General features: G+C 40.9%; 1 protein-coding gene across 1 annotated transcript; it reads right to left on the bottom strand.

Annotated features, from left to right (window-relative positions):
• Positions 1 to 510: 510 nt before the first annotated feature.
• Positions 511 to 24420, bottom strand: grm6b (glutamate receptor, metabotropic 6b). The gene is made up of 10 exons (XM_071370280.1): positions 23878 to 24420; positions 20488 to 20704; positions 20192 to 20327; positions 19875 to 20029; positions 19589 to 19729; positions 19280 to 19480; positions 4625 to 4764; positions 3873 to 4496; positions 3385 to 3696; positions 511 to 750 (listed from the first exon to the last, which is right to left on the bottom strand). Exons 1-10 carry the CDS (start codon positions 24418 to 24420, stop codon positions 511 to 513), a joined length of 2709 nt encoding a protein of 902 aa, XP_071226381.1.
• Positions 24421 to 25700: the final 1280 nt, after the last annotated feature.

Here is a 25700-nt window from a genome sequence, read left to right on the forward strand (position 1 = left end):
CCCACCCATGTGACAGTGTAGCCTTCACCATTGATCGAAAGCTGTGCTTTGCCAAGAGAGACCATGCTAAGCTGTCATCTGTAAGGCGCCCAGTGTGGCATTCATCTCTGGTTTCCTGCTGGGTTATCTAAAGTGATTGAAGAGAGAGACAATTACTATTGTCTTAGTGAAAAATGAACACTGTAATCTGTTTCTGTCATTGTGAATACATACAGTAACACAGGTGAAGGATCAGCGGACACAGAAAAAAGGGTTCCGAAGGGGTTCTTCGGCTGTCACATAGGAAAACCATTATTGGTTACAAGTAGTTAACCTTTTTGGTTCCAGGTAGAACACTTTTGGTTTCCATGTAGAGGTTCTACATGGAACCCAAAAGGTTTCTAAATGGAACCGAAAGGGTTCTACCTGGAACCTAAAAGGGTTCTCCCATGGGGACAGCCGATAAACCCATTTAGGTTCTAAATAGCATCTTTTTCTATGAGTTCAGACTGGACACCGTCTCTGCTTTACTCACTGTGATCTGTCAGGGACTATGGCGCCACTTTTGGACTCTCCATTCTGCTTGTCTTCTTTCTGGGAGAGTTGTGTGGTCACTGCTGAAGCCACAGCCTTGAAGCTGCGTTTGCGTTTCTGCATGTTCTGCTCCGGATGGAAGATGATGACATAGACCTTAGGGATGTACAACATGCCGAGCGACACAGTGGCACTCAGGCTCATGGACACCGTCAGGGTGGTGGTCTGGATGAACATCTGGAGCAGATAGAAGGCAGGGTGAAAGTTAACAATAAATACCTCAGTATAAACCTATACATTTTACAATAGGGGTTGGATTGCCTGGCTAGGTACTACGTGATGTCACGCCCTGACCTTAGTTATCTATGTTTTCTTTATTATTTTGGTTAGGTCAGGGTGTGACGAGGGTGGGTATGCTTGTTTTGTATTGTCTAGGGTTTTTTGTATGTCTAGGGGTGTTGGTAAGTCTAGGCATATGTATGTCTATGGTGGCCTGAATTGGTTCCCAATCAGAGGCAGCTGTTTATCGTTGTCTCTGATTGGGGATCATATTTAGGTTGCCATTTTCCCTTTTGGTTTTGTGGGTTCTTGTCTATGTGTAGTTGCCTGTTCAGCACTCATTTGTACAGCTTCACGGTTCGTTTTGTTATTTTGTTAGTTTTGTTCAGTGTTCATTCTTATTAATAAAGAAGAATGTACGTATACCACACTGCGCCTTGGTCTCCTCCCTACGACGGCCGTGACACGTGAATTGCATGTGTTGCATTCACAACTCAAAATATACATTTTCTTAAAAAATAAAAAAAACTATCCTATGCCTGTAATTCCTTCTATTAATCAGAGAATAACGTGAGAATGAGTATATAGTATTCTGAGAATATGCTGAGAATACAGTAAACATTCAATAAACAATGTATGGAGGTTGTCTTACATAATATATTCCATGGCAATCCCCATGACACCTTTATTATGCCTAACGATACGATGTCTGAAGAAGCTATATGATGAGAAATCTCAGCGGTACACAACATACAGATGTTGTTTCTTCATCTGAATGTTCAGGAGCTGTTCTGGATGACTGTGTGATAATGCTCTCGGTAGCCGATGTGAGCAAGACCTTTAAACAGGTCAACATTCACAAAGCCGCGGGGCCAGACGGATTACCAGGACGTGTACTCAAAGAATGCGCGGACCAACTGTCAAGTGTCTTCACTGACATTTTCAACCTCTCCCTGACCGAGTCTGTAATACCTACATGTTTCAAGCAGACCACCATAGTCCCTGTGCCCAAGGAAGCAAAGGTAACCCGCCTAAATGATTACCGCCCCGTAGCACTCACATCGATACCCCCTGTATATAGCCTCGTTATTGTTATGCTATTGTTACTTTTTATGATTTTACATTTTTTACTTTAGTTTATTTGGTAAATCTTTTCTTAACTCTTCTTGAACTGCACTGTTGGTTAAGGGCTTGTAAGTAAGCATTTCACAGTAAGGTCTACACTTCTTGTATTCGGCGCATGTGACAAATAAAGTTTGATTTGATTTTAGACGGCTGTGTTTTTAGCCGAATATAACTATAACTATAAACACTGAGGAGTGGTGCTCTATTCATGGGTATTTTACCTAATCATCTTGGTGTTCCTCTGTTGTCAGCCTGGCAACAACAATAATGAGAACAGACTTGTGGTCTGAGTCCAATGCACTGACAACTCAAAAGCAGTACACCTCATGAATTAATAAATAGCTACATGGCACAATATCCTGAGGGGATAACCCACATATCTTTTTATTTCTATATTCTCTGTCCTCTTCTTTGTTATGGTTTTTATTGGCTCTCAATGGCCAGCACTGATGTGGGAACGCATGGATGACCAGAGAGCACCGTTCACATCTGTTAATATTAAAGACATCACTGACCCCAGGCTAGTGCTAGGTACAGTGTGGCTCAGCAACTAAGTGGCATTGAAATATGTCAAAGAGCAGTTCTAATGAGACCCAAAGGCAATACAGACCAGAGAGAGATATTTTCTTATCATGTGCATCAGCAATCAAGTCAACCATCCACACCAAAACAACACACATTGAAGCAAGTCAGTAGAAAATGTAAAAACATAGCCAACCCTAAGTTTGCCGTGCTCTCCCAAATCTAACACCTTCCATTCACACTTCCCTAATGATCAGCATGCAATTATTGACACTTTTCTGAGTACCTCTCAAAATCTAATGCATCAATACCCCTGCATTCCTATCTAATAACACTGTTTTACTGTTATTGTGCTGTTATAATACTGTCTGCAACTAATGCAATCTGACAACTAAATGTTATTGATGCTATATTTAGACATTCTAAGCTATGAGTAACTGTGTAATTGAAAAGCATGTATGGGGTATTTTTTGTCACTCAGGGACCCATTTTGTCCCTGAGCTCATCTGACCTCATTTCTGAGTTCCCCCGTCTTTGATTAATTTAATTTCCATTTGCAGAGGGTAAAATACTTTTAATTCACCTGGGGGTTGGATCATTTCAGTTTGACTGACTCTTAATAACACACCCTACTAGTCTGAACATACTTCCATCTTTTAAATCCTGACCATTGTTCCACTGCTTTGTAAGCATAGAAATAAGCCACAAGCTAAATTGGCATCTGTCATTCAATGAAGAGGATGCTCAACATACTGTGAGTACGACAGGTAACAAACTATCATTTGATAACAGTGTTGACAGTTCGTCAATAGAGAAGTTAGCTCTAGAACCAATTCTAAAAAACATAGTTTTAGGGTTGCTTTTTTTAAAAGCACATCAAAAATGAACTTTTTTCCCGGAGGGTAAATACCAGCAATTATATAAATATAACATTGAATTTCAAACCTTCTCAGTAGACTGGGCTGTGCCAAAGAAGATGGGCACAAAGGCCAGCCACACAATGCAGGTGGTGTACATGGTGAAGCCAATGGGTTTCGCTTCGTTGAAGGTCTCAGGCACCCCTCTGCTCTTGATGGCGTACACAGTGCAGGTCACCATCAGCACGATACTGTAGCTCAAGCAGAGGACCAGGGCCAGGTCGGACATGTCACATTTCAGGACCCCACGTGCAAACTCTGGGTTGGGCGGGCGCTGCTCCTCATAGTCTATGATGGTGTGTGGGGGCACCACTCCGAACCAGATGAAAACTCCAAGTAACTGTGGATATACACAGAATTAGCAAAATATTGATGTGGCCCATGGTTCAGCAGTTCGAGCTAATTCTATTATATACCATTCCAGACACCATTTCCTGTGTCTTTAACAAAAAACACTGTTGTATTACTGCCTCGTTTTCATCACATGCAGTAGGAGAGAGGAAGAAACCCACTCACCTGCACTCCAATGAGTATAAAGGTGATGATCAGCTGAGAAGCAGGGCTGATGAACGGAGGTGGTGTGACTGCTTTCTTGCCCTGCTCAAAAATACGGTAAATGCGGTTGGTCTTGGTGAGCATAGCTGAGTAGGTAATACACATGCCCAGGCCCAGCAGCAGCCTGCGGAACGCACATACTGGGGCGCTGGGTTCTGCGATCATGAGGAAGGTGATGAGGTAGATGAGGAAGATGCCTGTCAGGAGAACATAGCTGAGCTCCCGGCCGGAGGCCCGGACGATGGGGGAGTCGTTAAAGCGGATGAAGGTGATGATGCATCCAGAGGTGGCTAATATGCCCAAGACAGCCAGGAACACAGGGATGATGGCCCAGGGGGAGCTCCACTCCAGCTTGATAATGGGTGTGGACCGGCAGCCCGTCCGGTTTGGCATGGGACGCATGTCGAAGGGACACACGTCACAGTTTAGCTCATCCCGCTGGTACTGATATCCGTCACACAGCTCGCAGTGCCAGCAGCAGGGCACACCATTCACCATCTTCTTCCTCTCTCCTAGCTCACAGGGGAAACTGCACACCGAGTCAGGGACTGCACTGTCCCCACCCGACCACTGCATCTCCTCAGCCTTCCACAGAACCAGAGACAGAAACAGACATAGTGACAGAAACAATGCTGAAGAACATCAAGTGATAACAACACTGATAAAGTGAACATCAACATAGCTAAATTAAATAGGCCAAAACAAATGTTTACATTGAGTCGCAGATGGTTTGTCCACTGGCCAATACACCGGTAGCCAGGGTTGGTGGTGTTGGAGAGCTGGAACTGGAAGATGTCATAGCGACCAGGAGCATCTCCATTCTCATTGAACATGACCCCAGTCCCTGCACTGCCTGTTGAATAAAGGAGCAAGGATTTTCAACAGGGATACCCACTATTGGGCAGTATATTGTATGCACCATAAAGGGTCAGTAGTGTTCCCTGGTGCAATGCCTTTACCTTTGACCAAAGAAAAATGTAACATTAGAGGAGGTGAACCTATAAGACTCGTGTCTCATGCAACCAGGGCAAAGCTGAGCATAAGATTCTTCCTGTGGAGGGTTCTTTTCCATACATGATACTATTCTTTCTGTACTCTCTAGTCTGTTGCCTTAACACTATAGCTTGTTCCTGCCTGTTCCGTTCAGGCACTCAATCAGAGAGGGCTTTCTATACAAAGGTCGTCCACTAAGAGGGAAAAGGAAATAGCTATGCTTTCATAGAAAGCTCCTTGGACTCCAAACAGTGATAAAGAAACATATTTTTTATGAAAGATGGAGCTAAAAAGAGGAGTGTGTCTTGTGTATGAAGAAAGAAGAGAGGCCCTGGGGAAGAAGAGTGCATCGAAGGGATGTGCTGTGTACTGTGGCGTAGTACATTAGCAGAGATCCCAAGGCTAATGCAGAGTACAGTGCTGTCTTCAGACTGAACTCCCTCCACACTCCTCTCTTAAACCCATGGGACGTGATGGGAACCAGGAGTGGAAAAGGCTTCACGAAACCATGCATTAGGCACACCATGTCATTTTAATGTGGAAATTTGGGTAACATTTGGTTGAGAAGTTGATCAATGAGATTTCAACATGTATTCACCCACTCAGAAAGGCACCCAGAAGGTTGTTGAATTCTCAATATGTTATCACTATGCTTTCAACAATCTTAAAGCACAACCAAATTCCAATGGAAAAACAATGTCAGAATTTTGGTTTAGTTGTCATCTAAATGTATTATCACTGCACTTTCAACCATTTAAAATCACAACAAAGTTTAATAACATTTTACTGCAGTTGGCTAAATCAGGGTCACACAGAGTGTTTCTTGGTAGTCTTAAACAAATCTACTTTGAAACAAAAGTATACCTCACACACATTATTAGGGGCTTAAAAAAATGAAGACACCTGTTGTGTATTGATATTCTAGTTTTGTCCATTTGGGGCACCTGTAACCCCCCTTGCTTACCTACGTTGAAATGCTTGGAATGTTCTTCCTATGGAACGCATTAAACAATGCCCACGTTCATTTCTACTCCCGTCTCATGTCCTGTCCTTATATTAGTTGTGTAAGTAATACAGTGTGCTATACAACAAAACTGGCGACGAAGAAGAGACGTTCTCACGTTTGTGCTCATCATCTTTGGCAGAAAGTCTGAGTTAAAGTCGTTATTTTTCTTTCGCCGTAGAAAGACGCAAACAAAACGTGGAGCTCGCCAGTCGAGTGATGCTTGCTAGCTTTTGATGACACTGCAACGAGAGCCTCGAGGGATAGGAAGAGTTTCGCTGCGGGAGAAAGTGAAGTCAGCTTGAGTTAAAAGAAAGAAAGAAAAGGGTCTGGGAGTAAGGGACCGTCTAAAAAGTGTGAGAAAGAAAAATAAACCGAAAATGTCTGCATTGATTGGAAATATAGGAACATTTGATGATTCTGTGGAACAATGGAGTTCTTACACAGAACGTTTTGAGTACTTTGTGTTGGCAAATGGAATTAAAGCAGAAGTCGTTGTGCCAAAATTTCTGACTGTTATGGGGGGGAAAACATTCAATCTACTGCGCAGCCTAGTAACGCCTGAAAAACCAGGTGATAAATCATATGATGAAATTGTGGCTACCTTAAAAGGACATTATTCTCCCAAACCACTGATAATCGCAGAGAGATTCCGGTTTCATAAGAGAAATCAAGATGAGGGGGAATCAATCTCACAGTTTGTGGCTGTATTGAAACAGTTATCTGAACACTGTGAATTTGGGAGATCAATGAGTGACACTATACGTGATAGGTTAGTGTGTGGCATGCGCAGCGAGGCAATTCAGAAACGCCTTTTGACTGAGAGTAACTTAACATTGCAGAGAGCAATAGAAGTGAGTACGTCAATGGAAATGGCAAATAAAGACGCACAACAGCTAAGTGCATCGACCAAAGTGCATAAGGTGTCTACGTGGTTAAAAAAACAAGGCAGGAGGTGGCAAGCCATGCTATCGCTGTGGGAAACCAGGTCACCAAGCAGAGGAGTGTTGGTGCAAAGACTTAGACTGCAGAAGTTGTGGAAAAAAGGGTCACATCAAACGTGCATGTAAAAACAAAAAGACACAATCAAACAAAAGTACTGAACAAAGGAAAAGCGACTTCAGGAAGTACACAAAGAAAGTGCATAAAATGGAGCTCACAGAGGATGAACAAAGTGATACCCTGTCTGAAGGGGAAGAATCTTTGCATGTTATGTTCATTTCAGACAATGGATACGGCTACTGGGTGACACCACTACTGGATGGAAACGCAGTACGGATGCAAGTGGACACTGGAGCAGCCATATCTTTGCTGTCTGAGGCTGTATACAAGGAGAAACTACATCACCTCACACTACAGCCCACAAAGATGACGCTGAAAACATACACTGGTGAGTTTGTTCCAGTGAGAGGAAGCGTGATTGTTACAGTGGAGCTCAACAAACAGAAGGTAAAGCTACCACTCTACATTGTGAAAGGCAACCATCCAGCATTGCTAGGATGCACATGGCTGGAAAAGATCAAACTAAACTGGCAGGAAATTCACATGGTTGCAAAAGAGGACACAAACCTACAAGGGATATTGAGGAAACACGCGGATGTGTTCAAAGGAGAACTTGGCAGTATGAAGGACATAACAGTTAAACTGACCGTGAAACCAGACCAGCAAGCCAAAATGCTTCAAAGCTAGACCTGTCCCATACGCCATAAAACCAAAAGTTGAAATTGAGCTAAACAGACTAGTCGAGAGTGGAGTATTGGATCCAGTGAATGTTAGTGAATGGGCTACACCCATTGTTCCAGTCATAAAAAAAGATGGATCACTCAGACTCTGTGGTGATTTCAAAGTCACCATTTAACCCAGTCTTGACTGCTGAAAAATATCCACTACCCCTCATTGACGACCTCTTTTCTGGTTTAGCTGGAGGACAAAAATTCAGTAAGATAGACTTATGACAGGCCTATCTACAGATGCATGTGGACCAAGAGTCACAAGAACTGTTGACCATAGTGACTCACAAAGGACTGTACAGGTACTGGAGGCTTCCTTTTGGAATCACCTCAGCTCCGGCCTTGTTTCAGAGAGCTATGGACCAGATACTGAGCGGGCTCACTGGGGTCCAATGTTACCTCGATGATCTACTCATCACCGGCAAAGACGAGCAGGAGCACCTGAGAAACCTGAACGCTACACTACAGAGATTGGAGGAGTACGGTCTGAGGGTCCGGAAGGACAAATGCGAGTTTTTCCGGCTCTCTGTTGAGTACCTGGGCCACGTCATCGACAGTTTGGGGCTCCACAAGGCGCCATTGAAGGTGAAGGCCGTTGCGGAAGCTCCATCCCCACAGAACCTGAGTCAGCTGAAATCATTCTTAGGACTACTGACATACTACGCAAAGTTTGTGCCAAACGTAGCTAACATGTTAAAGCCACTGCATGTCCTGTCCTTATATTAGTTGTGTAAGTAATACAGTGTGCTATACAACAACACCTGTATCACAATATTACACGTTATATAAATCACAGAACACTGAAATATAACAAAACAGTTTGACATAGAAACACCGTATTTTCAGTGTTTTATAATTTTTTATACTGTTGATTAATTACGAAATTATGAAAAAAATAAAAAACATTACACCCATGACGCCACTAAAAGGTGATTTGGTATTTTGATTAGAGGTCGACCGATTAATCGGAATGGCCGATTAATTAGGGCCGATTTCAAGTTTTCCTAACAATCGGAAATCGGTATTTTTGGGCGCCGATTTATTATTATTTTTTAAATTTATTTTTTACACCTTTATTTAATCTTTATTTAACTAGGCAAGTCAGTTAACACATTCTTATTTTCAATGACGGCCTAGGAACGTTCTGCAGAACGACAGATTTTTAACCTTGTCAGCTCGGGGGATCCAATCTTGCAACCTTACAGTTAACTAGTCCAATGCTCTAACACCTGATTACATTGCACTCCACGAGGAGCCTGCCTGTTACGCGAATGCAGTAAACTAAGGTAAGTTGCTAGCTAGCATTAAACTTATCTTATAAAAAACAATCAATCAATGACTGTCATTGCTCCAATGTGTACTTAACCATAAACATCAATGCCTTTCTTAAAATCAATACACAAGTATATATTTTTAAACCTGCATATTTAGCTAAAAGAAATCCAGGTTAGCAGGCAATATTAATCAGGTGAAATTGTGTCATTTCTCTTGCGTTCATTGCACGCAGAGTCAGGGTATATGCAACAGTTTGGGCCGCCTGGCTCTTTGCGAACTAATTTGCCAGAATTTTACATAATTATGACATAACATTGAAGGTTGTGCAATGTAACAGGAATATTTAGACTCATGGATGCCACCCGTTAGATAAAATACGGAACGGAATAAACGTTTTGTTTTCGAGGTGATAGTTTCCGGATTAGTCAAAGGTACAGTGGGGCAAAAAAGTATTTAGTCAGCCACCAATTGTGCAAGTTCTCCCACTTAAAAAGATGAGAGAGGCTTGTAATTTTCATCATAGGTACACTTCAACTATGACAGTCAAAATGAGAAGAAAAAAAATCCAGAAAACCACATTGTAGGATTTTTAATGAATTTATTTGCAAATTATGGTGGAAAATAAGTATTTGGTCAATAACAAAAGTTTATCTCAATACTTTGTTATATACCCTTTGTTGGCAATGACAGAGGTCTTTCTTTTTTTTTTGCTGTAAGTCTTCACAAGGTTTTCACACACTGTTGCTGGTATTTTGGCCCATTCCTCCATGCAGATCTCCTCTAGAGCAGTGATGTTTTGGGGCTGTTGCTGGGCAACACGGACTTTCAACTCCCTCCAAAGATTTTCTATGGGGTTGAGATCTGGAGACTGGTTAGGCCACTCCAGGACCTTGAAATGCTTCTTACGAAGCCACTCCTTCGTTGCCCGGGCGGTGTGTTTGGGATCATTGTCATGCTGAAAGACCCAGCCACGTTTCATCTTCAATGCCCTTGCTGATGGAAGGAGGTTTTCACTCAAAATCTCACGATACATGGCCCCATTCATTCTGTCCTTTACATGGATCAGTCGTCCTGGTCCCTTTGCAGAAAAACAGCCCCAAAGCATGATGTTTCCACCCCCATGCTTCACAGTAGGTATGGTGTTCTTTGGATGCAACTCAGCATTCTTTGTCCTCCAAACACGACGAGTTGAGTTTTTACCAAAAAGTTATATTTTGGTTTCATCTGACCATATGACATTCTCCCAATCTTCTTCTGGATCATCCAAATGCTCTCTAGCAAACTTCAGACGGGCCTGGACATGTACTGGCTTAAGCAGGGGGACACGTCTGGCACTGCAGGATTTGAGTCCCTGGCGGCGTAGTGTGTTACTGATGGTAGGCTTTGTTACTTTGGTCCCAGCTCTCTGCAGGTCATTCACTAGGTCCCCCCGTGTGGTTCTGGGATTTTTGCTCACCGTTCTTGTGATCATTTTGACCCCACGGGGTGAGATCTTGCGTGGAGCCCCAGATCGAGGGAGATTATCAGTGGTCTTGTATGTCTTCCATTTCCTAATAATTGCTCCCACAGTTGATTTCTTCAAACCAAGCTGCTTACCTATTGCAGATTCAGTCTTCCCAGCCTGGTGCAGGTCTACCATTTTGTTTCTGGTGTTCTTTGACAGCTCTTTGGTCTTGGCCATAGTGGAGTTTGGAGTGTGACTGTTTGAGGTTGTGGACAGGTGTCTTTTATACTGATAACAAGTTCAAACAGGTGCCATTAATACAGGTAACGAGTGGAGGACAGAGGAGCCTCTTAAAGAAGAAGTTACAGGTCTGTGAGAGCCAGAAATCTTGCTTGTTTGTAGGTGACCAAATACTTATTTTCCACCATAATTTGCAAATAAATTCATTAAAAATCCTACAATGTGGTTTTCTGGATTTTTTTTCTTCTCATTTTGTCTGTCATAGTTGAAGTGTACCTATGATGAAAATTACAGGCCTCTCTCATCTTTTTAAGTGGGAGAACTTGCACAATTGGTGGCTGACTAAATACTTTTTTGCCCCACTGTATATGGTTTAGAGAGAAATAGTCGACGCGTTATAATTCCTGTAATAACTTGCGGCTGAACTTGAAAGGGGTTCCTTCGTTATTTTACCGTTCATGTCTTCCATAGAGAATGTCTTGATCTACTTCAAATAAGGTCTGTGTTTTGCGGAGGAGCAGACTGACAGGGGACCATGCAGACAAGCTCTGCTTTCTGCACTACAACCTAAAACTTAACTGGGAATATTGAAGACCCATGAAAGCTGGTGGTTCGTTTTAACATATGTTCTCATGTTATTTGAGACTAAATAGATTCTATTTATGTATTATATTAAGTTAAAATAAAAGTGTTCATTGTTTATTCAGTATTGTTGCAATTGTCATTAATACAAAAATGTGTGTGTGTGTATGATATATATATATATAAATACATATATATATATTTTTTTTTTAATCGGACTATTAAAACTTCTTTGGGATAGGGAGGCGCTATTTTCACTTTGGGAAAAAACCGTGCTATTTGTGATTGTAGCTGCAATGTAAAACTATGATTTCTACCTGAAATATGCACATTTTTCGAACAAAACATAGATTTATTGTATAACATGTTATAAGGCTGTCATCTGATGAAGTTGTTTCTTGGTTAGTGACTAATTCTATCAGCTACCTGTGCTGTGAAAGAAATGTCTGTGCTTTTTTGTATTTGGTGGTGAGCTAACATAAATATACGTGGTGTTTTCGCTGTAAAACATTTAAAAAATCGGACATGTTGGCTGGATTCACAAGATGTTTATCTTTCATTTGCTGTATTGGACTTGTTAATGTGTGAAAGTTAAATATTTCTAAAAAATATTTTTGGAATTTCGCGCGCTGCCTTTTCAGTGGAATGTGGGGCTAGACAGGTTAATCGGTATCGGCTTTTTTTGTCCTCCAATAATCGGTATCGGTATCAGCGTTGAAAAATCATAATGGTCGACCTCTAATTTTGACTGAAGGAAAGGTCTACAATGGGAATACAAAGTCAGATATTTTGTATTATATCACTGTGCTTCATCTATTAGCACAACTAAATGACCTGGATTGCAGTTGAGATTACATTAAAAGTGCAAGTGATAAATGCCGTTCAAGATTCTGCACAGATTAATGTAGCAACTGTGAAGATCTCCACAGACCTGGGATCTTTGCATGCTATCTCTTCAACATGCACACTTTCTATGATAACATAAGACATTTATAGTTACAGTAACCTCAAAATGTGGCCATGGACGTGTTCCTCATTTTAGGTTGAATAAATACTGATACATTAGTTTGTAAAATAGTCTTAACTTTAGGCTATTTACTGTATTATAAAAGTCATATTGAATTGTACCCAACCAAATATCACAATTTAAAGGAGATGTATCTAATACTTGGACAGTTCCATCTGAGCCTCTGGCTTAATCCTATTCTTTAACTCGTTTTTGGGGTTAAGTTGGAGACGTGAATCCAACATATGATTTATTTGTCGACAAGTTCAGAGACTATTTACTGTATTGCAAAGTTATATTGAATTGTGTTTGGTTGTCAACGCATGAAAATATTAACATTTAAAGGAGATGTATCTTTTGTGCCACGGAATTAGTCTGGCTTTAATTCCAGTTTGTCTGGATTCATGTTTCCATATCAACCAAATTTCTAAGTAAAAGAATAGGACTAAATCAAATCAAATGATTTAAAGTGCATTTAAAGTTTGATTTGATTTCGTCTTATTCTTTAAATTCGATTTTTGGTTGAGATGGAGATGTGAATCCAACATATTAATTATTAACTTGAACATTACATTTGAAATCAACTTGAAACCAGCTTGAAACATTAGGACCTATGTATATTGTCTGTTTTTAGTTTAATTCTAGGTTGATTTGAAACAATAGCTGTTGATGACTTCAAAAATGCTTTATAGGCCTAAATAGCAACATTGATTATACAGTTGAAGTCTGAAGTTTACATACGCTTAGGATGGAGTCATTAAAACTTGTTTTTCAACCACTCCGCTTATTTCTTGTTAACAAACTATAGTTTTGGCAAGTCGATTAGGACATCTACATTATGAATGACACAAGTCATTTTTCCAGCAATTGTTTTCAGACAGATTATTTCACTTATAATTCACTGTATCACAATTCCAGTGGGTCAGAAGTTTACATACACTAAGTTGGCTGTGCCCTTAAACAGCTTGGAAAATTCCAGAAAATTATGTCATGGCTTTAGAAGCTTCTGATAAGCTAATTGACATAATTTGAGTCAATTGGAGGTGTACCTGTGGATGTATTTCAAGGCCTACCTTCAAACTCAGTGCCTCTTTGCTTGACATCATGGGAAAATCAAAAGAAATCAGCCAAGACCTTGGGAGCAATTTCCAAACGCCTGAAGGTACCACGTTCATCTGTACAAACAATAGTACGCAAGTATAAAAACCATGGTACCACGCAGCAGTCATACCGCTCAGGAAGGAGACGCGTTCTGTCTCCTAGAGATGAACGTACTTTGGTGTGAAATGTGCGAATCAATCCCAGAACAACAGCAAAGGACCTTGTGAAGATGCTGGAGGAAACAGGTACAAAAGTATCTATATAGTAAAACGAGTCTTATATCGACATAACCTGAAAGGCCGCTCAGCAAGGAAGAAGCCACTGCTCCAAAACTGCCGTAAAAAAGCCAGACTACGGTTTGCAACTGCACATGGGGACAAAGATTGTACTTTTTGGAGAAATGTCCTCTGGTCTGATGAAACAAAAATAGAACTGTTTGGCCATAATGACCATTGTTATGTTTGGAGAAAAAAGGGGGATGCTTGCAAGCCGAAGAACACCATCCCAACCGCGAAGCACGGGGGTGGCAGCATCATGTTGTGGGGGTGCTTTGCTGCAGGAGGGACTGGTGCACTTCACAAAATAGATGGCATCATGAGGGAGAAAAATGATGTGGATATATGGAAGCAACATCTCAAGACATCAGTCAGGAAGTTAAAGCTTGGGTCTTCCAAATGGACATTGACCCCAAGCATACTTCCAAAGTTGTGGCAAAAGGGCTTAAGGACAAGAAAGTCAAGGTATTGGAGTGGCCATCACAAAGCCCTGACCTCAATCCTATAGAAAATGTCTGGGCAGAACTGAAAAAGTGTGTGCGAGCAAGGAGGCCTACAAACCTGACTCAGATTCACCAGCTCTGTCAGGAGGAATGGGCCAAAATTCACCCAACTTATTGTAGGAAGGTTGTGGAATGCTACTGAAACGTTTGACCCAAGTTAAATAATTTAAAGGCAAAGCTACCAAATACTAATTGACTGTATGTAAACGTCTGACCCACTGGGAATGTAATGAAAGAAATAAAAGCTGAAATAAATCATTCTCTCTACTATTATTCTGACATTTCACATTCTTAAAATAAAGTGGTGATCCTAACTGACCCAAGACAGGGAATTATTACTAGGATTAAATGTCAGGAATTGTGAAAAACTGAGTTTAAATGTATTTCGCTAAGGTGTATGTAAACTTCTGACTTCAACTGTATATACAAAAGCAACTTAGTGGATTTGGCTATTTCAGCCACACCCGTTGCTGACAAGTGTATAAAACCGATCACACAGCCGTGAAATCTCCATAGACAAACATTAGCAGTAGACAGTGGTGGGAAAAGTACTGTCATGACGTTGGCCTCCGGGTAAGGTTTATGACCCCCCCCCATAAATACCTTTCTCCCTTCCCTCTCTCTTGACTCTACAGAGGGACTCTTGAATAGCCTTTGTCAAACATAGAGAGTCTGGGAACATCAAACAAGTGGAGGGAAAGGAACCATATTTCGGTAATAGAACCAGTTGAAAATATGCGTTGGTACTTAATGAATATGATGTCAGTTCGGTTGTCATCTGTGACATTATGACTGATGACACGACAACCTAAACTGTATCTGGGAAAGTCTACACATTATAGTTATCAGATTCACATGGAATTGTTGTGCAATTCAAATGTTTAACTATACAATTATTTGTGAAAAGATTAAATGTAATTTTAGCTTCCAAATGAGAGATTTGGGTTTTCATAAGGTTAGGGCTCTGCTCAATCAGTGGCCTGCCCCTGTGAAGAGACATGGGTTATAAACTATGAAACACACCCTTCTCCCTCCACTATATAAGCCCTTGACGAAAATGTAACCTCCTGTTCCGGGTACATTAGGACTACGGTCCGATGTCAGAAGGATTCAGATAATAACTACAGAATGAAGCCAACCTCAACGTGAGCTTTGGTTGCGAATGGTATGAACTTTGAACTCTTATTCGCTACAGAAGTGATACCTCCTAGTCGCTGAGTTAGCAGCGGCCGCTGTAAACGTGGCCAAGGAAAGGACTGACAGAGTATTCCGTCTACCACACAACGACGCCACTACAACGTATCCCGTTCACCACCAGAGACACTCTTCAAAGGACAAAGGACTCTGTTGGGCATCACGGCCTTCCATGTACCACCAACCTATTGAAGCGCAGTTCAGAGTAAATATTTATTGCATTTTCCTTTTCCAAATGGGCGGTAATTTAGAATGCATAAGATTCTGTATTTACGATAGAGTAGCTGCCTACGGCCCGATAGAGACACAGCTTCTCCCTTTGTTCTTCAGTCTTCCCGCTCTTTCACTCAAACCCAACCCCCGTTCTATGTGTAACCAGCTGTCATATCTGTTCCGTCCGCTAGGGACATTTTCCTTTATGACATAATTTGTAATCAAGGTATGATTCCTTCTGTGTATATGTAATTAATTCTGTGTGATTAGTTAGGTATTTAGTAAATAGATAATTAAACCTCATTTTGTATTGCTGATTCAACTTGTTAGCCAGGGTTCGTGAAGATAACCAAGAATTTACAACTTTCAGATGAGACTGAAATAAGGTGACGATTAATATTGACTGCTATTGATGTAAAATATTACTAGGTCTTTAAGAGTTTATTCGGAAGATAACTGCTCTACAAATATTATTTTGTGGTGCCCCGACTTTCTAGTTAATTACATTTACATGATTAGCTCAATCAGGTAATATTAATTACAGAGAAAGGATTTTATAGAATAGCATGTCATATCACTTAATCCGGCATAGCCAAAGACACAACAGTAACCAATGTTCATACTTGAGTAAAAGTAAAGATACCTTCATAGAAAATGACTTAAGTAAAAGGGAAAGTCACCCACTAAAAGTATTTGGTTTTAAATATACTTAAGTATCAAATGTAAATGTAATTGCTAAAATATAATTAGGTATCAAAAGTAAAAGTAGAAGTATACTGTAAATAATTTCAAATTCCTTATATTAAGCAAACCAGACGACACAATTTTCTGTTTTTAAAAAATATATTTACGAATAGCCAGGGGCACACACCAACACCCAGATATACTTTACAAATCAAGTATTTGTGTTTCGTGAGTCCGCCAGATAGGAGGCAGTAGGGATGACCAGGGATGTTCTCTTGTTAAGTACGTGATTTGGACCATTTTCCTATCCTGTTAAGCATTCAAAATGTAACGAGAACTTTTGGGTGTCAAGGAAAATGTATTGAATAAAAAGTATATCATTTCCTTTAGGAATGTAGTGAAGTAAAAGTTGTCAAAAATATAAATAGTAAAGTACAGATACCCCAAAACCTTAAAGTACTTTTACTTAAGTACTTTACACCACTGGCAGTAGAATGGCCTTACTGAAGAGCTCAATGACTTTCAACATAGCAACGTCATAGGATTCCATCTCTCCTACAAGTCAGTTCGCCCCAATAAGTACCTTCATTGTGAAGTGGAATCGTCTCAGGAGCAACAACAGCTCAGCCCCGAAGTGGTCAGCCGAGTGCTGAGGCGCATAACACATAAAATTCGTCTGGTGTAAAGCTTGCCGCCATTGGAGCAGTGGAAATGAGTTCTCTGGAGTGATGAATCACGCTTCACCACCTGGCAGTCCGACAGACAAATCTGGGTTTGGCGGATGCCTGGAGAACGCTACCTGCCCCAGTGCATAGTGCCAGTTTGGTGGAGGAGGAATAATGGTCTGGGGCTGTTTTTCATGGGTCGGGCTAGGCTACAGCATACAATGACATTCTAGATGATTCTGTGCTTCCAACTTTGTGTGAAGAGTTTGGTGAAGGCCCTTTCCTGTTTCAGCATGACAATGCCCCCTGCACAAAGTGAGGTCCATACAGAAATGGTTTGTCAAGATTGGTGTGGAAGAACTTGACTGGCCTGCACAGAGCCCTGACCTCAACCCCATCGAACACCTTTGGGATGAATTGGAAAGCCAACTGCGAGCCAGGCCTAATCGCTCAACATCAGTGCCCTCTTGTGGCTGAATGGAAGCAAGTCCACACAGCAATTGTATTTTTTATATTTTATTTAACCTTTTTTAACTAGGTAATTCCATTAAGAACAAATTCTTATTTACAATGACGGCCTACCAAAAAGCAAAAGGCTTCCTGAAGGGAAGGGGGCTGGGATAAAATATAGGACAAAACACACATCGTGACAAGAGAGACACCACAACACTACATAAAGAGAGATCTAAGACAACAACATAGCATGGCAACAGCACATGACAACACAACATGGTAGCAACACCACATCACAACAACATGGTAGCAACATAACATGGAAGCAGCACAACATGGTTGCAGCACAAAACATGGTACAATCATCTAAAAGTCTATGCTAGGTAAAGCTCCGCCTCTCAGCTCACTGGTCACGATAACAACATCCACCCGTAGCACGCGCTCCAGCAGGTATATCTCACTGGTCATCCCCAAAGCCAACACCTCTTTGGCCGCCTTTCCTTACAGTTCTCTGCTGCCAGTGACCGGAACAAATTGCAAAAATCGCTGAAGCTGGAGACTTATATTTCCCTCACTAACTTTAAACATCAGCTATCTGAGCAGCTAACCGATCGCTGCAGCTGTACATAGTCCATCTGTAAATAGCCCACCCAATCTACCTACCTCATCCCCATATTGTTTTTATTTACTTTCCTGCTCTTTTGCACATCAATATCACTACTTATACACCATCATCTGCTCATCATCATCTGCTCATCTATCACTCCAGTGTTAATCTGCTAAATTGTAATTACTTTGCTACTATGGCCTATTTATTGCCATACCTCCTCATGCCATTTGCACACACTGTATATAGACTATTTTTTTTCTATTGTGTTATTGACTGTGCGCTTGTTTATTCCATGTAACTCTGTGTTGTTGTTTCTGTCGCACTGCTTTTTCAAGGTGAAAAAAATATATATATATTATTATTATTGGGCACAGACAACAGCACAAAAGCAAGAAGTTAGAGACAGTAAGAGTGTCCATGATTGAGTGTTTGAATGATGAGATGGAGATCAAACTGTCCAGTTTGAGTGTTTTTGACAGCTCGTTACAGTTGCAGCGAACTGAAAAGAGGACCGACCCAGGGATGTGTGTGCTTTGGGGACCTTTAACAGAATGTGATTGGCAGAACGGGTGTTGTATGTGGAGGATGAGGGCTGTAGTAGATATCTCAGATAGGGGGAGTGAGGCATAAGAGGGTTTTATAAACAAGCATCAACCAATGTTGCCACATCTAGTGGAAAGCCTTCCCAGAAGATAGCAGCAAAGGGGGGACCAACTCCATATTAACGCCAATGATTTTGGAATGAGATGTTCGACGAGCAGATGACCACATACTTTTGGTCTTGTAGTCTACTTTATACAAGGTTTGTCTATGTTGAAAATTCGTTACAATGATGACACAATCCTGTGGTTGAAATTTCACCATCAAAACAACAGTTGATAACTTCTTTCAAATCCAATGTATTTTCCATTTAGATTCCACGTCACAATACGTTGACAAATTACGTTGACACAACATTGATTCAACTGGTTTGTGCATTTTCTCTATACACTTTCTAACCATTTTTTTTATCATTTAATTTATCAAGAATATACTCTGATTTGACAGCAACAACAAAAATAAAAGTCAGGATGGAAAATGTATTTTCAAACTTGATTTAAACAAAGTCTATAGAATGTTCCAAGACCTGATGGAAGCTGTTGGAAATTACTGCCTGCCTGACATCTCTACCTGTTTTGGTGGGATGGAGTTTTGGCCTTCCATGGTGACATCATCATGCACTAAATTAGTTAAAAGACCACTCAAACCACTCCCAGACAGTCCTAGCAAAAGTTGTGCTTGAGAAATTGCCCTTTGCTAAGAAGCAATTTTTGTACTTAATTGTTATCCAGAAAGGATTTGATATTGCGATAAAAACGAACCTTTAATGACCTGTGCTCCCTACATTTCCAACTCACCATTAAAGTTGACTGAGCGAATGTATTGGAGCAGCTTACTCCCTTCCACTGGGTCCATCTTCTCACAGACACCCATGGAGCCCGGACAGAGGTCCAGGTGCATGCTGTGTAAGGCATGGGCCATGACATACACCGCGTCAATCACAAACTGTACCTTCCCTTCCTGCTCATACTGAGATTCCTGAGCGATTCTCTCTTCACCTGAAGAAGGGAGGAAGGGTGGCATACAATGGTTAAAGCCAATGTAGCCTATAAATAAATCTGCTGATTTGAGATATAAAATATGTCAGAAATAACCTCTTCTCATACCTGTACATTTTCTCCTACCAAGGTCGTACTTGATACCTGCTCGGGTCAGTTTACATTTGAAGTCGTCCTCCCAGTATTCAGCAAACCAGATGTTCCTTCTGTTGTTTTCCAGAGATCTTGAGGTGAAGTAGTTGTCGAACCCTTGGCAAAGAACCAACAGAGGACAAACAGAGCATCACTATCACCATATGTTTAAGACTTTCCCATCACCCACTGAAGTTAAAGTCATACTGAATACCAAAATATAATGTATCTCTGCAATACCTTTTCCATATGTTTTCCTTACCGTCGATGGAGGCCCTCTTAGGGAGGATGGTGACAGCCCCCTCAGCCACATCCTCCTGGTCCAGGATGGGCGAGCTCTTGGCCCCCCAACTGTCAGAGCCCACAAAAAGGAAGTGACCCGTCAGGTTGGCCCTCTTTGCTGCCTCTAAGACACGTCTGTGAGAAGTGGTGGTAAGACATTAGCACACTGGTCCTTTAGTAGCTCTAGACTCTATAAGAACTTGGTACTGTGGAGCTTAGAGAACAAGTAGCATGGTGGTTATGTGACAACCTTCCTAGGGAAAGGAAAGGAAAAGTTACTACTAAGTTACCACTCACCTGATGTCGTCCTCATTGGCAAAGATGATGACCCCACGAGCATTAGAGGTCTCCATTAGTCTCTTGATGATCTTATCAAAGCCCCCTGGTTTGGGCTCTCGGGGGATTTTAATGGATTGGGCGATGCATAGACCTCCTGAATAAAGGGAGACGAAAGACACAAGATCCAATCCATCAAGGTGTTTCTTCATTGGACCTCATATCCTCCCCATACAGTACCATCAATTGCAACACCATAGTGGCCATGTTTACGCTACATCAGAAAATGTCAATTTACCACTAAATTCAGTACAAACCTGCCTCTCGAGATATCTGGAGGAAGGCATCGACACCGCTCTCTCCGTAGTTTCCTTCTGAGGCCAGTGTAGATACGTAGTTCCACCCCATAGCCTTGACGATGTCCACCATGGCCTGGGCCTGGTAGGAGTCAGGAGGGACCACACGGGAAAAGAACTCATAACGGCTTTTGTCACTCAGCTCTGGAGCCGTGGATGCATAACTAATCTGGGGGATCTGAAAGATACAGATGTTACATGATGTTAATGGCTGCATATGCTGAACTTTAAGAAGAGACCAGAGACAATCATTAGATTCAAAAGGAAGGTTACTGGATGTTGGAAAGTTACTGAACCATGTGGGCCTTTCTCTGCAGCACCAAACACCATGTGTCATTTATTAAATCAATCTTCGTCTGGATAAATCATACACACAGTTGGTAAACAAACAACATAATACGTTATGATGACACATTGCCAGGCATTTTGTCCCAAAACAACACTATAATGGAGGGTGCTGAATAGTTCTCACTTGTCCAGTCAATGTAATCCACTGGAACATTCATACAGTGTAATATTGCTACATCTTTAATTACTGGTCTGTGTCGACCATAAAAGCCAACGTCATGGTAAAATACAGATGATAAATTTCACCGCAGTAAAAGCATTTGTTTGGAAAAAAATTGATGAGAAGATAAATTTACTGGTGTGCTACTTCCTTAATGACACAGTTTATGTGAGTGGTCTTGGCTCTGACCCCACTAATACCTGCCCATGGTTTAATGAGAGGTTCTTTGGAGGGATGAGGAGAGAAAGGTAGACACAAGGGGTTGTGAAGGGAGAAGGAGAGAAGAGAGAGAGAACCATTTCACAGATTATCTGGAAGGATTATATGGGTTTTAGTCAAATTACATTAAGCACAGAGGGAGAGAGACAGAGATCAAGAAACAAGGTTACCATTTCTTAGCTGTAAGCCATACAATATATTTAATTCTGATGGCCACATGCAGTTTACATTTGTTGCTTTACTTTCACCCTTTCCCTCTAGTGGGAACATTCATATATTACTCTGATATAGATCTAAGATCTTAATTTGATCACCCTGTTGCAAGTGAACTTTCCTGCAATACAGGACATTTTAATATTGTAGTGTATTTGAGATTTAAATAGGCTTCTGAAGTTTGTAATTTCCACTTAGAAATTTCAGACTTGATTTTCCCATATGAAAAATATATTAACCCCTACAAAAATGTCCATTAATTATAATCCACATAATAATTCACATTTCCTGTTGCTGCAGGACTTTTTTCTTGCTGTTGTAAACTGGCTCAAATTAATATCCCACATCTGCATGAATACCATATATGGCTCCAACTATATAGTCTTCTGTTGGGGAGAGTGAAATTCAATACACCAAACATTGATGTGATCAATGATAACATCAATAGTAACATTCATTTCCAATATTTACATTCCAACACTAATTCCTAAAACAACATTAAAACTCCTTTAAACCAAAAGACAAGGATGTCATCAATTATCTTCAGAAATCAATTGATTATGGCTGTCAGACAGTCTATCAAAAATAAATAGACTGTTCTGCTATGTTGCAACCCTATCAGGCTATTTGGCCATGCCATGTATATTGTCAGTGCCACGTGTGTTGAGTTCAATGACATTTACAGGGATCTCTGACCTCAACCCTATAGACAAACCTTTACCCTTCCCAGAGCTCTTACAATTCACTCTCAAGACCAGGACAACTCAAATGTTTAATAAATACCACAGAGAACATGTAGTTCAATGTCATGTTAGAATATTATGTATTGTGATTAATATGAGAGAACAATCATATTAAATCATGAAAATTACGCTTCTAAAAAGAATCTCTCTGACTCTGGTATTAGATAGAGGTGATACTATGCATATTAAATCAGACTGAGGTCATCACACATCAGACTCTATCTGAGTAACTGTGCAAACTTTAGAACAGTACATTATGGGATGGAATTTAAGGATTTTGGGCACTGGCCAGCTCTTAGACCACATTTTTAAGTAGCCCAGGTCCAAAATCTGTGCCATGCAATATTTGAAAACACAGTTTCTCTAGCCAGCAGGCTAGTTGGACACATTTTCTACAAGGCTGGTCTAAAAATACTAGCCGCTGGCTAGCAGGCTGACTTAATTTCCATCCCTGAGTACATACGTACAGGACAAGCCCACCATTTAGTTAAATCTGCAGAACACCGGCTAGAAAGTTGCTGATATCGTAGAACCAATGTCATCCCTCTGGCCTGATGCTCTATTTTCAGACTGGGTCCTGAGCTGCTGAGAGGGGCTTAATGGAGGATGGGATCTATAATTCTGTAGTTAACATCTTCACGATATGCAAGGTGACGCCTTGATTCCAAACTAATAGCTCTCCATAAAGATAATTAACTAGTGACAGAGGACTAGAGATGGTAGATGCTTAGCTTCTTGAACCTGAAGATTATTTAACATAGTTGAAATGGCTAGTTTTAACAGCGACATTTCTAGATTACTAGTGGGTCATTAATGAGTCATGTCACTAAGTCACTGAGGGATTTAGGCAGCCTTAGTGTCCCGTTATAGCAATCAGCAGTGTATCTTATATTGAGTTTGTGTGAAATGAAACAGTTGAGAAAAATGCCAGGGTGTGAGTTCACAGCTGATTCATCAGGAAAACCTATTCGCGGCTCAGAACATGGGTTCACAGGGGAATAGCGTTCACTTTCCATAGACGTCATACCCTACTGCTACATCCCACTGGGCACAGACGTTAGTTCAATGTGTAGTTTTGATTTATATCAGAACACACAATTGCCCCACACATTACATAATGTAAAGGTATATTAAAGGTCCGATGTAGCTGTTTTTATCTCAATATAAAACAATTTCTAGGTAACAATTAAATAACTTACTGTGATTGTTTTTAATTAAAATGATCAAAAAGAAACAAAAATAGCTTTAATTTCTCAAGAAAGAATTTAGCCAAGATTGTGTGGGAGTGGTTTGAGTGGGGAGGGAAAAACTGAAAATGTGCTGTTATTGGCAGAGGTTTGGAGCTCTCTTTCTTATTGGTCTATTAACTGCATGGTGATGTCACCATGGAAGGCCAACACTCACTCCCACCAAACCAGGAAGAAATTTCAGGCAGTTTTTTCAAACAGTTCTTACACTAAAGGCATTATCATAATTTCCACAATTTCACAGTATTATTCCAACCTCATAGTGTGGAAATATATATAAAACATTGGTAAGTCAAGTTTTTGACTGCACTGGGCCTTTAACTCTGATGAAGAATATATGTACGTGTGTGAGGATGAGGCTGTAGCATGGGAATATAGTACAGTGAAGGCTGACAATGCACAGCACAAGAAGGAGTCTCACCGCAAAGAGTCTCAGCACGTTAGCCACCATGATGGACACTGAGCTGCCCGATGCCCCGATTACTCCGACCACCCTCTCCGGTTTGGGAATGATGGGTGGCTCGCCATTAGAGCAGCGCACGTCCGAGTTATCCTTCTGGATGAGGGCCTGGACGAAGGTGAGCGACTGCTCCAGGGCGTAGGTGTCTCTAGAACAGGTGTCCAGGATTCTGGCCCCCAGGGTGATGTTAGGCAGGAGTTCAGGGTCACTGTTGATCTGATCCAGGGCATACAGCATGGCCTCCATACGGTGAATACCTTTCTCCCGCTTGATCTCCCCACAGGGCACACCGGCTGGCCCACGGGAATGCACTGGAAACAGGCCACCCAGGGTGATGTCCCCCTCAATCTTGATGGAGTGTGGTTGTGTGCCCTGCTGAGCCCATGTCTCTGGACTTAGACCCAGAAACAACATTAACAGTAACCTGGGGAATGTTGTTACATGACATCCAAACGGTGGACCAAACCCACAGCAGGACTGGGATTTGTGGCACTGTGATATCATGATTTTGGCCATCAAAGGTTCCTGTATCCAGTGTTAAAGTACCAGGCTCCTCCCTCTACCTTTGATACCTGTGAACAGTTTAATGAGGACATGTTGGTCTTTGGTTAAGTTATATACATCTGTATAGCTTTCATTACATACATTTTAAACTAACACTGCATGAGTCAAATAACTGTTTATCATACAAATTGATCTGCAAATGCTCTAACCATGGCAGCAGAAATTACTATACACTATGTCTTGACATCACTGGCATATATACTGAACAAAAATATGAATGCAACATGTAAAGTGTTGGTCACATGTTTCATGAGCTGAAATAAAATATCCCAGAAATGTTCCATACACACAAAAAGCTTATTTATCGAAACTTTTGTGTTAATATTTGTTTACATCCCTGTTAGTGAGCATTTTTCCTTTGCCAAGATAATCCATCCACCTGACGTGTGGCATATCAAGAAGCTGATTAAACAGCATGATCATTACACAGGTGCACCTAAAAGGCCACTCTAAAATATGCAGGGGGGGGGGGGGGGGGCTGAGGAGTATGTCTGTCAGTAATAAAGCCCTTATGTGGGGAAAAAACGAATTGTGTACCGCTGCCCAGTCATGTGAAATCCATAGATTAGGGCCTAATGAATTTATTTATATTGATTGATTTCCTTATATGAAATGTAACTCAGTAAAATCTTTAAAGTTGTTGCATGTTGTGTTTATATTTTTGTTCAGTGTATAATATTCCCAAACATTATCATTCAAGTAGACAATATAGGACATGCCACTTCAGTTCTTCACCACAGTCTCAAAATGAGCATAACAAATTTGTTTAAAAGTGTCTGTGTCCGAGAATATCTACTGCTCCTAGACTAAAAAATCAACCCGCTCAAACGCCACAGCAGAGAGTCTTCATGAGTAAAGGTTATCTGTATGAAAAAGGTTAGATGATAAAACAGCCAAGAGAGCAGCAAAGTGCATAGTAATAACAATGCATAAATATTTCACAGAAGCTAACATGGACAGATACAGTATATGTGTTTTCTGTTATTTTTATTATGTTCTGTAATACTGTTTAGGTTTAATGAAACATAGGGGAGACATAGGGGTGAGAGAAATAGAAGAATTAAGGTGCATGTTCAAGATAAAAATATGAGTTGTGTAAGGAACAAGGAATTTCATCCCGATATGACGCTAAGAATATATATACTGAAATATATATACTGAAATATATATACTGAAATATAGCTCACAGTTTGACTGCCTATCCAGCTTACTTTTCTTAC

Source organism: Salvelinus alpinus, chromosome 2, assembly GCF_045679555.1.
Source record: "Salvelinus alpinus chromosome 2, SLU_Salpinus.1, whole genome shotgun sequence".
Classification (NCBI taxonomy): domain Eukaryota; kingdom Metazoa; phylum Chordata; class Actinopteri; order Salmoniformes; family Salmonidae; genus Salvelinus; species Salvelinus alpinus.